We start from the raw sequence: 12,458 nt of genomic DNA, 5'->3' as shown, positions 1-12,458 counted from the left end.
TTCCAAGGTTGCTCTGACTGACTACATGACATTAACAGCCTTGCGTGCATGTGTTCAACTTTGCACATGCTCACTAACAGTGTGTCTTTTTTTCCGTAGAGAAAGTAATTTGTTATATTTTTACATTATACATTGTAGAGTTCTAGATGGAGGTATTGTCGAGATAAAGAGAGACCTGGGGGGAGAGAGAAAGACAAAGCAAAATAGAAAAAAGAGAGTGGCTGGAAGAGTGTTGTACTATAATGATGGTATAACTTCCAATGGAAGCATTTTTTAGTTGATTTTGTCACCAGTTTATATTTTGCATGAATCTAAATTATCCATATGGTCTGCTTATCTGCAAAGGGGCAGGTCCCAATTAGTGCAGACGATTGGTTTTCTACAATTATCAAAAAAGTAGACTTTTAAGTGTTTATCTACAATCTGTTTTTACTTAGTACTCAAAGTTCACGTAATTGTTAATCCATTTAATTTATGATTTATGCAGTTTCTTCCAGATTTCGCTACTCACTCTAATCTTAATTGTGTTTTTAACACTAGACCCACTGATTTGTTACTAAATCTGATATGCTGGTGGTGGTTTGTAGTTGTGAGTGACCACTTTTAATGAGAATATTATGCACTTGAGCAATTAGCTCAGACCTGCTGAATAGGAATTGATGAAAGGAGTTAGTGAATTGCTGTTACAAAGTGTAGGACAAAGATCATTCTTTAATGAGAAATGATGGGACAAGAATGGCCATTGTGGAATAATCCTAGCTTCTCCAGTTTATGTGGATGCAGATGAAGACTGCTGTATCTAGCTCAGCTGTGATATAATGCTTTTGGCTAAGCATTTAGTTGATGAGTTGGAGTTTCCACATTAAGATCAGCCATTTGGGTGAGGTACTGGAGAGCAGTTGCTGCCAGTGGTGCTGTAACCCAGCATACTCTCACCTTTAGGAGAGGAATAGATTGAAGGAGAGGAAGGAAAAATAAACTTGACTAGAAAAGAATTGAGTCAAGAACAGAATGTTTTTATTAACGAGAAATTGTGGGAGAATTTGAGCAATTTGAGAATTGTGGTAAAGAAGTGTGGGCGTGATGGTATGACATGACGAGTTTGGCAATTGATGTGAAACTAGTAGTAATGGAAAGCATGAAGCTGGGTAAATCTGAGAAATCCTGTACCAGATCCAGTTGCTTGAGAAAAAAATTAGTTCCATAACTTTTTAAAATGGATAAATCATTCTATGGAAGTGACAAATAGTGTGGAAACGTAAATGCACTTTCTATCAACAATTTGCATTTATATAGCACCTGCCATGCCGGGCGGGGTCCCAGAGCACTTAACAATGGTGGAGTCCGATCCCGAGCCAGCGGGAGGGGGAAGGTAACCATAGACACGGTCGAAGAGAAAGGTCTTCAGGTGCGCATTGGTTCAGAGCATTTTAAGGGCAGATCGGGTAGGTTGAGGAGGTCGGAACCGCAGAACAGAAGATGTCGACGGGAACCAAAGAGTATGGCTTCCCCCTTGTTGACGTTTAACTGCAAGAAAGTTGCACTCATCCAAGCCTTGATGTCTATCAGACAAGCTGACAGAACATCATAGGACGAGGTCGCAGCTGGAGGAGGAGAAGTAGAGTTGAATGTTAATCCGCATACATGTGGAAGAGGGAGTCCTGGTCACAGATAGAGAGGACATCATTTGTAACTTTCACGAACGCTGTCTCTGTACTGTGAGCAGGGTGGAAACTGGACTGGAGGGTTTCGAGTAGGGAGTGGAGGGAGAGGTGTGCGCAAAGTTGGTTAGCAACAACCCGTTCCAAAGCTTTGGTAAGGAAAGGCAAGTTTGAGGTAGGGTGGTCGTGCCCAAGATTGAAAGAATGGAGGGTAGGTTTTTTTAAGGAGGGGGGCGACGACGGCGATTTTGAGGGGTAGTAGGACTGATCCTGATGTGAATGACTGATTAATGGTGTGCAGGGTGCTATATAAATCCAAGTTGTTGTGTCTGCCAGCAGTGAGCAGAGGAGGGGGAGCTGGATGATCAACAGCTGGGTGGGGAGCGGGTCAAGGCAGCTGGTGGTGGGTTTCATTAGGGTGATGGAGGATGAGAGGGAGGAAGGAGAGATGGGGGCAAAGGAATGTAGAATGGGGGCCGTGGTAGGAGCTGGGTTGGGGGAGGGGCGGTGAAAGAGAAGGGAGAGGGAGGAGGATGCGGCTGCCAGGGAGGCGTTTTTTATTTTAGAGGTATGGAAGTCCATGACCTCTTCACACTTGGCGGTTGATGTAATGATTGAGGTTGCTTGAGGGGGCACATGGAGGAGGTGGTGGCTATGGCTGCATCAGGGATGCTGCAGGTGGAAAAACAGAAGGAGAGGAGGTTTGAGAATGAGAGGGCATTTGTGAGGGCCGTGCTATCTGAGATATCTAAGCTGTCTGTGATAATGAGGTCTAGGGGTTGGCTACGGTTGTGGGTCGGGGAGTTTATGGAGGATGAGATTTAGGGTGGAGAGGAGTGCAGTGAAGTCAGAGGAGGTGGGGCATGAGGAATTGAGATGATGGTTGAAGTCGCCCAGGATGAGCAGGTGTTCAGTGCTGTGGGACAGGAATAGAGGAGAGAGGAGATGTCTGTGAGGAAGGAGCCAGAGGTTTTGGGGGGGCGGTACACAAGGAGGATTTTGAAGGAGAGAGAAAAGGAATGATAGAGGTTGAGGTTCTCCAAAGAGGGGAAACAACCAGAGGAATAGGGGGATAGGGTAACAGTAGTTTGGGAGGTGAGGGCCACCCCATCGCTGTGACGGTTGGGGCAGGGGGTGTGGTGGAATGTGTAGCCGGGTGGGGGAAGGCCTTGATGAGGGGCACGGGGTTACTGGGGGATAGCCAGGTTTCTGTGAGCCCTAGGATGTCATTATGCTTATCCAGGATGAGGTCGTGGATGGCAAGGGTTTTTGAAAGGGAACGGATGTTTTGGAGGGCGATACAGGTGGGGGCACTGATGGGATTGGATGCTGGAGGGAGGGGTTTGGGGAGGTTGCAGATTGTGGGCAGAGAATGACTAGGATTTGAAAGGAAAGGAGAGCTGTAAAGGGTGTGGATGATGGAAGGGTTTGCCTTGTGAATGCGGCAGAGGGCCTTGTGTAATGAGTGGGTGATGGGGCAGTCAAGATGGCTGCTCTGGGACAACCAACGACACGTGCCGTGATGAGCACAGCAGAGGATGCCCAGGCTAGAGCAGAGGGAGGGGATGGACGAGTGGACGAGAGGAGAGGAGAACGGGGATCGCAGAGCACGGTGTGGGGATTAGAGTTTGGGCCATTTTGGGGGCTGGGGGTTTGGCCCGGGTCAGGGGCGGCAGCCAGAATGCGCGTACCTGGACCTGTAGCGAGCAGTCAGCGGTACATTTTCAGCCCGCAGGCATGGAGGTGGCTAGAGACAGCACAGAGAATAATACAATCATTTAATAATAATAGAATAATTTAATATTAATAATATAATTTAATAATTCCTGTTTCACCAATAACCAAGCTTTTCGGAAGCACAAAGATTGAATATTCATGAGTTCTTCGATTCCTTTAAAGATCCAAATTTGGTGTCTGGCTTTCCCTGAGTTGCATTCTGATTAATAGTAAAAAAAATCTGTAAAACACAGTACAGTATTTGTGTGCGACATGATGCTAATTTGTACCTAAGCTAAAAAAGTAATGATACAATTGTAACAATGGGTTCGTGCTACTTCTGTGAGAATTCTTAAAATGTGCTGAAAAGTTTGACAACATTAATGTAAGACATTATTTTAGTTCATTAAACATTGTTTTCATTTTTCTAAATATAGGTACACCGAGGATGAGGAGAGTAGAACCTTTGTGCTCGACAGAGGGGATGGAAGAGAGAAGGAATCTCAAAAGGAAAGGGGATTGGAAAAAGATAAGGAAAGGGGGAGAGAATGGGGAGACAAAGCAGCAATAGACTATAGTAGTAGTTCCAAGGGTGAGTACTATAGAAAGGAAGCAGAAAAAATGCCATTTTTAACAGAATCCCCAGAAAGGCACAGGCAATCCATTATGGATGGATTGTCTGATGAATTGGCTGAATTGGATAATTATCACCCTAAATATCAGTATAGTGTGACCAATCAAGCCGAGAAAGAAAAGAGTTATGGAACTGAATCGCATTGGAATTTTGGCTTTGAGGAAAGCAAATACAAAACAAAAATTTTAGTCAAAGGAACAAAGGACCATGAGAGGTATGAAGACGAGAGGTCTTACAGATTTAACGTGGCTAGTTTTTCATCTAGTGCAGTTAAAGAGAAATTTAAGGAAGAGGACAAGTTCAGTGAGAAAAAATATGAGGAAAGAGCATTAGTTAAAGAAACTGCCTCACCTGAGTCACTGAAGGGTGAAAAGTTCAAAGAGCTCTATGATCCATGCTGTTCATTGTTGCAACAAAAGAACATGGATATTCGAGAAAGGGATAAAATCTCCCTTGCAGAGGAGGGTACGTCCAGAATGAAATCGGTACCCAGTACTTCCTGTCAGCCTGAAGTGAAATTGAAAATGACTGCCTCCCAATTCGAAGTCCCTGTGAGGTAAGTTGATACAGTACGATATTGTACGATTACATTCTGTTACTTTACAGCGGTGTCTGTTTCTGCTGGAAACTGCAGCAGGAGTGTGTAAAAATAGTGTCCTTTACTCATAGAACCATAGAAATTTGTAGCATAGAACTCCATTTAGTTCACTGTTTCTAACAAACCCTTCTAATCTCTCACTTTGCTACCTGTCTTAAATTAATGCCCTGATTCACCAACCAGTGGAAATCTAGGTGTATCAACTAGATTAAAAGCCCTCATAATTTTAAACACCTTGTGCCAGGTCTCCTCAAACTTCTGTGTACCTCCACATTTTTACCTCATTTTTTGAGATTTGAGATTGTGTGTGTATTATATATATGCACAATACTACAATATATATTACATTAATATATGAACATTTTTTATTGAAGGAACTTTGCAGAAATATCTTTACATAAGTACAGATTATTATTTTGCTGACGCTGTCAAATGTGCTATTACAATTGAAATATTATCTGCTATAAATTATAGATACCTGGGATTGATTACGAAACAGTAATTTGATCTGTGGATTCAAGTGAACAGTCAATTCATGTGAGAACAGAGGTTGAGTGTTTTATTATCAAGTCATTTGAAACTTGATTACTTCCATGAAACCTCTTGAGGATGCTGTAGAGTTAGTGGCTGTTTGTATTCTAGTTTTCTCATCCTGGGCAATCGATCAAGGAGCTGCTATTGAGATAATTTGCACCTTAGACTTATTTTTGTAATAAAGATTGACCTGGTAATATAATAATAATTATAATAATAATACCTAAATGGCATTATATACATCAGGATTCAACTTATTCAGAGGGAGAACAAGACATTTGGAGGAAAAGGAAAAACATCTGTGTCTACGTCTTGATGACCAACACTGATTATTCCCTTTCACTTGCAATATTAGTAGAAATTCCAGTGGGGAGTGTGCATCAATCAGTTTTACACTAATGGAACATCTTATTGGATGCATGACTGAGGAAGCTCACTATGGAAGATGGTATTCTTCACTTTATATGGCAGGCAACATCATAATCCATGCATTTTATTTGTCACTTACAAATATCTGCCTTCCCAAGCCCTTGGAAAAATTGAACTGGAGTAAGTTTTATCTTTTACGACAAATTATCATATTCAAAATGAAAGACTGGACCAACAAAACTTGAATAAAAAGAAGATTGTCTAAAGGTTCAGTGTTAACTTACTTAAATAGATATCTATGCACAGAAGATGACAACAAAAACAAGATTCCATTTATAGAGCGCCTTTCACGTCGGGAGGACGTCCCGAGGCGCTGTACAGTTGGGTCAGGACCCGAGCAGGGGGGGAAATGGTCTGGGTGAGGGGAGGGAAGGGAGGGAGCGAGGAGGGGGTAGAGTCGAGAGGGGAGCTGAAGGCACGGTCAAAGAGAAAGGTCTTGAGACCGGCCATGAAGGAGGAAAGGGAGGGGCGGCAAAGGCACTGGGGGATAGAGTTCCAGAGCCTGGGGGCTGAGAGGCTGAAGGCCCGGCCACCGATGGTAGGGTGGTTGGGGCGGGGTATGTGGAGCAGACCGGAGCCAGAGGAACAGAGGGTACGGGCAGGTAAGTAGGGGGATAAATTAAATCACTGAATCTATGACTGTTTGTGGGACACTGCTGTGCGCAATTGGCTGCCGCATTTCGCCCACAAAATACACAATCAATCCACTTTACGATACTTTATACTCTGTGACGTGCTTTGAGATGTCGCAATGACATGATAAGGCGCTATATCAAATGCAAGGATTATTATAATATGTGCAAAGTGAACATAATGTGTATTTCCTGTCTCCTTGTATTTTTGCAGACCAGGAAGTTCTTTGACTACTGAGAGACTGCTTTCCAGTGCTCTTGTCCATTCCAGCAAGAAAGAGCAAGGGTTCCGCTCTATCTTCGATCACCTTAAGTTGCCTCAGTTTTACAGAAGTTCTTCAGAGTCATTTATTCAGCATATTGTGGCCCTGGTTCACCATGTTAAAGGTACGTTGGTGCCTGGTTACCTTCTCTAGAATAGTTTGTCATTTGATTTCTTCTTATTTTGTCCAGAATTACACCTTTGTTTTCTTAATGCTGAGATAAATTAAATATAAAAATGTTACCTAGATTACTACCAACAAACCTGCCATCTTTTAATCTCCAGTGAGTGTTCACTGAAAGAAAAGTATGCATTTAACTGGTTGCTTTTTGCAAAGGTAGAGGAAGTGACATTTCCAGGATTAAGATCATATTGTTGCTCTGATACATTGTATGCCTGAAAAGGGTTGTTGAGGTATAGGAATGAAGTTTGGTGTCCTGTGCTTTACAATATTTTCATTATAATTCATTGACCTTTATCAGAATACAGTGAAAAGATTTATTAATTTTGTTGCTATTAGACCCGTCTATTAGAGAATGGAACTCTCAAAGGTCTCTCAAAGTTAACTTTCTAAAATAGTTGCCATGTTTGAGGTAGTAAAATTTTGCTGACACTATTCACAGAAAAATAGAATTAGAGAGCTTTACAATTTTGTATTTAGTGAAGCTCAAGGTTCATAAGTTTTAAAATGGAATAGGATGATTTGAAAACTTTTTTTAAACCGTGCTCTGCTCATATTTCCAAGAGTTTGAAAATAATCCCTCTGTCAGTCAGTAATAATCATACCATCATCAATGTCCTGTTATGGGTCGGAGAATGTTTTTTTCACAAAACAACAGCCGTTGTTGTAACCGTGCAGCTATCTTTACAAGTACTTAAGTGAGAATTTGGGCATTTATGGATTTTATAGATCTTAAAAAAATAGCAGGAGTCAGAAAAGTCGATATGCAGAAAGCTCCAAGAGTGCAAGTAAAATAATAATTTTCATATGTAGCTTCTTTCACATAAAAATAAACCTCTCAAAGCGTTTTACAAGTGGTTAGAAATTAAGTGAATTTAGTTAAAGTATAATGACACCTGCAAAGTAGCAGTTTCAAATCAGAAGAAATACATACATTCAGAACAGAAAGAAACCACAGAGACATTCATTATCTGCAGGGAAACACTTTATTTGGTAGAATTCACAAGATCCTTTTGTCAGATTAGTGCAGTAACTGAGAATAATGATTTTTTTTGTTTATTCTCACAGAATAGGTCTGCATGTAAATAAGGAATTGTTATATCTGTATAGTTGCTTTTGGGCAGTCTTTGAAACAATGTAATGCTGAATTCTATACCAGCAACTATAACAACTTGCATTTATACAGTGCCCTCACATGGGATAGCGTCCCACGGCATTTGACAGTGGCAGAGTCTGACAACAAGTCATGGGAAGAGGAAGGGGGATGTGACCGGAAGCACAATCAAAACAGGAAGGTCTTTAGGAGGGATTTGAAGGTGGGCAGGGAGAGAGTTCCAGAGTTTCGGGGCGCAATTGCTGAAGGCACGGCCACTGATGGTGGAACAGAGGGCACAAGGGACAAACAGGAGACCGGAGTAAGCCGATCGGAGGCAGCAGGTGGCGGAGTGGGGGGGAAGCAAGTCAGATAGGCAGGGATGTGCAAGGGAATGAAGTAATTTGAAAACGAGTGAGAGGATTTTGAAGTTGATCTGTTTTGGTGATTGAGAGCTAGTAGAGCCTGGCAAGAACTGGTTTCATGAGTTATGGTGTTCCATTCCCTCCTTCTGTCCAGGAAATTGACCATGTCAATACATCAGGATTGTTAAATGTATCCATCCATACAGGGAAATGCATAGTTCAGAGGTCTTTGCATTTTGTACAAATTGTAAAATAAATAAATGAAGAATGGATACCTTGGAAAAACAAAACAATAATCCTATTAAGAAGTTCACCAGTGAAGTAGGAGGGACTTGATTGCAGTTTGTAAAGAGTGAATATAGGGAGCTTCAGTTGGTATTGAGTGTCATACTGTCAAAAAAAAAATTGTTATCATTCTTATGTCCAAAACACAGAAGAAAATTTAAAAGTGCAAAATATCAAAACTCGAAACATTAAACAATTTATATCCTGATATTTGGAAATCAGGGTGAAACTATGTCCTTGCCATGTTTCCTTCTAATTCTGATTTCTATAATGTACACTTGCACCATAGATTCTCTTTCTCTGGTTTGGGAAGGGCAGGGGGTAGTTAGCAAAGGCAGATGTCATAAACTATTAACTTGATCTTTAACAGTTTTGATATTTCAAGTGGTTAATTTCCTTCCGTCTTTTGGATATTCAGTATCAACAAAAAATACTCCTGTTGTTTTGTTGGATGCTTAATCTATGATATTCAAACTGAAGTACAGTCTTTAACGTAGACTCCCAATTTTATGGAATAGGTGATTGATTCATAATTGATTAGAAAAAAAACAACATTCTAGTGTATGTTGGTGTGATTTTTCTTCTCTTATTGTACAGGTGATCAATTAATTCTGTCCATTCTCGGACCTTGGGAAATCTTGCTTATTGGCTAATTCTCATTTAAAAGTTAAGAAAATATATATTTCCTTAAGTAATATCCTCTGGACTCTACCGAAAGCCTAATGGTAAAGGCAATATTCAGTTTAGCACACAGTCATACAAACTGGAAGGTCATGGTTTAGATTCCAGGTCTGTCGAGTAAGCTGATCTTGCCCAATGTAACAGTTGTGACACTAAAATTGGCTTTCATGCCCTTGGTTAGGGAGAGGTGAAAAATCAGCCAAAATGTTCACTCCCCCTTATCAGTATCTAGTGACTGCCGTTTGAAAAACAGAACCAGGAATTTTCTGTGTTGCCTTCCACAATTAAATAATTTGCCAACATATACGCATGGCTCAATGCCAATTGGAAGACATTGATACTACTGGAAGAATACCATAGAAAGAAGTATTCAGTGACGGGGGAGAAACTTTCCATATAAAGTTTGATTCACTTTCCAGAATAGAATTTGGCTCACTTCTGAGTAATCTGAAGACAACTAATTGTTGCATTAAAGCTCCATTTAGCTTTTAAGGTCTTGTGCAAGTTCTGAAGTTGTACAGCAGTCTAATCATAAAAGTTGCTTTGCAAAATTCACCACTAATTGACCAAGACTGATATGATTTCATATTTACAATATTCTTAATTCTCTAGCACTGGTGACTGGCGAATGTTGATGCACATCTCACTTAAAATACTCAGTGCTATCATTTGAGGTTTGGCAGTTAATATTCTACTCAATCATCAGATTATGCTATTCTCCGTTTATAATTTTATTGGACTGCGTTGTGGACTTAACATTTTGTTTCATCAAATACTGAGAATGCTTCATAGATTTACTTGAAACAAAACTCTACCAGTCATATTTATGGAGGTATGTGACCACTCTTCTGGGTTACAGTGGTGAGAGAAATCTGAAAAATGATCAATATTATCTAGATTTGAAGCTGCTGAACTGAGAATCTTTTGGAGGAGAAATTAATAGAAAAGAGATGACACAAGGAGCAACACTTAATTGCTGCGTTGACTAGTTTGTACTCTAGAGTGTTTTAGTGAGTATCGAATATCCTGCCATCTTAAAAAAAAGTCAGCATTAAATTATGTACCTAATTTTCATTCCAGAATAGTTACTTTCTGGAAGCCTGTTTTACTGATCAGATATAAATTACTATAACAAAAATATGATGCCCATGGTGTGATATTATATTAAGACTAATATGTGCTTCCTGGTGGATTGACTAAGAACAACCATGAGCAGGGTCTTCAGAGAATTCCGCTCCATAGCTGTGTCTTCTCACAGGGAAGTATGGGGTGGAGGGGGAAAGAGAGGTAGAAAGGTAACAATGCTATTTAAGTGGATTAGAGTTAATTTGCACATGTATTAATACCCGCATTGCGTACTTGATGGTGTAGGGATTCAAAAATAAGGCACAATTTAAACACAACTGGACAAATGCATATATTATCTACTGGTAAAGCTTGTTCAGTACAGATATTATTAACTTAGCAAACGGGAGGAATTCTTCCATATTTTCTTCTGTTTTTGATTCTGTTCACCAGCTATGTGATAGTAATATATGTATTTGCCTGTTAGGTCGTTTATGAATGATTTTGTTTTGATTAACTTTTCTTTTCATATGTGAAACCTTTCATTTTATTCGTGTATTTAAGCAAGCTCAGGTTCTAATTCATTTAGAAAAAATATTTTTTGTTTACTGATGTGTGCAGGTTTGCTGAGAAGTGTAAACATCATGTAGTCATGTATCATCAATAGTTAGTAAACTATATCACCATGCATGTATAAAGTAATAGAATGAGACTGCACTTTTTATCATTTTGTTGTCTTTTGAACAATGTTTGTAAACTGTGAACCTACAAAAATGTGGAGAGGAGTTGCGTCTAAGAATTTCTGTACAAGTACTGATGACCCATAAAATATAAAATTGATCTTTTGGAGTATTTTTAAGCAAGTATTTGGTCACCTTGATCATTTGTTTTAGAAAGACAATTTCTAGAAATGTTGGGAGGTGGAGCAGTTGGGAAAGTCAGATACTTTATTGTGTTAGCACACCAACACGCTGTTACAGCTACAATTTTTGTGCTGAGCTAAAAAGCCCAGTGATGTTTTCTTTTTCGTTGCAAATAGGTCATGGCAATCCCGGGAAGTGTTCATGTATTGAAATGCCAAGTCCCATGTTAAAAAATATAATAACGGTTGAAAGATACAGATGCAAAAAACACAGGCAAAGTTGAAGCTTCTATCTTCCTGGAAAAATGGCTTATAACTGAATTGCTAACAACAAAATTCCTCTGCACTCCTTGTTGGGTTTCATGGAATTATGATCGAGGCACTACTGTTGTAGTGACCCATTGAAGTGTTTATGGTTGGTTGTGAGGCAGTTTCTGGATTTCAGGCGGTAAGTTTTCCCATAGATATTGTATTTGTGATTTTTTTATTAACCAGTTTCTTCCATTGCCAAGTTTGAGACAATTGAATAAAACATACTAGATTTTCTTAATCAGATTGATATAGAATTGGTCAAGCAGAGAGAGAGCTACTTTAGCATTTCTAACTTTAAAGTTGTTTCATGGGATGTTTGAATGCTCTGGGTGTCTACTAGGATTTGTTTTTTAAAGCACGAGAGATGGTAATGGGTGGTGGGTAGTGCTTTGTAGTTTGAATGCCACTGTGAGAAGCTACTGCTTATGACTAGTTCATCCAACTCAGGGATATATTCAACGCAATGTTTTGGTGATTAAATTGCTATGCATTACTAATCTACACAGTACTTATATATTGTACAGTACTTAAATTAACTGAGGAAAACGTTCATTATAAATATCCGACCTGTTCTTTGAGTTCAACATGCTGCACTGCCACTATTTGAGTTGTAACATAAATTTGCTGTTATCAGATACTTTGCAGAGTTTATATGGAAATTGTCAAAGGTGTATGAACATGGTTCAGCTCAGCACAATGAGTCTACCATGTGTAGCTCAGAAAATATTCCTGCAGTTTTTTACATTTACTGCATGATTCCATCTGCCTTTTTTCTTCTGCCAGGTTTCTTAAATGTACTCTATTTTTCTCACCCAACATATTTGCTTCACAAGAATGGACTATGTAAAGTACGTAAAAGTAAACTAACGAGACAGTATTTTGTCTCCTCTGAAACCAACAGAACACTATTTCAAGTCAACAGGGATGACCCTAAATGAGCGCTTTACTATGTATCAGAAGACTGCTGAAGACCATGGAACCAGGCAGAAAAGTCCCGAGATCCACAGGTATTGAATCCTGCACCTTGCCATTTGCAATGCTGAACTTCAAAGAATATCATAAAACCATTGTTATAGCCTCAAGAATATTATTTGTTACTTGTACACAGCTTCCAATGTAAATTAATCGACAAAGAGAAGCCTTTTATA

General features: G+C 39.7%; 1 protein-coding gene across 9 annotated transcripts in view; it reads left to right on the top strand.

The window, feature by feature from the left end:
* The window catches only part of LOC103178328 (bcl-2-associated transcription factor 1), a 39,657-nt gene that overhangs the window by 14,285 nt on the left and 12,914 nt on the right, over positions 1 to 12,458 (top strand). For all 9 annotated transcript variants that reach the window (XR_006084922.1, XR_006084921.1, XM_042332793.1 and 6 more), the window contains 3 exons: positions 3,815 to 4,567; positions 6,419 to 6,591; positions 12,212 to 12,317. Coding sequence is in view for 7 of the 9 variants with exons in the window: in XM_042332793.1 (XP_042188727.1) it covers positions 3,815 to 4,567; positions 6,419 to 6,591; positions 12,212 to 12,317 (1,032 nt within the window). In the remaining 2 variants the exon portion in view is untranslated. The remainder of the gene's footprint in view (positions 1 to 3,814; positions 4,568 to 6,418; positions 6,592 to 12,211; positions 12,318 to 12,458) is intronic.

This window comes from Callorhinchus milii, unplaced genomic scaffold, assembly GCF_018977255.1.
Source record: "Callorhinchus milii isolate IMCB2004 unplaced genomic scaffold, IMCB_Cmil_1.0 Scaffold3, whole genome shotgun sequence".
Taxonomy (NCBI): domain Eukaryota; kingdom Metazoa; phylum Chordata; class Chondrichthyes; order Chimaeriformes; family Callorhinchidae; genus Callorhinchus; species Callorhinchus milii.
The sequence above is the reverse complement of the archived record's forward strand: the minus strand, read 5'-3'. Positions and strand labels throughout refer to the sequence as shown.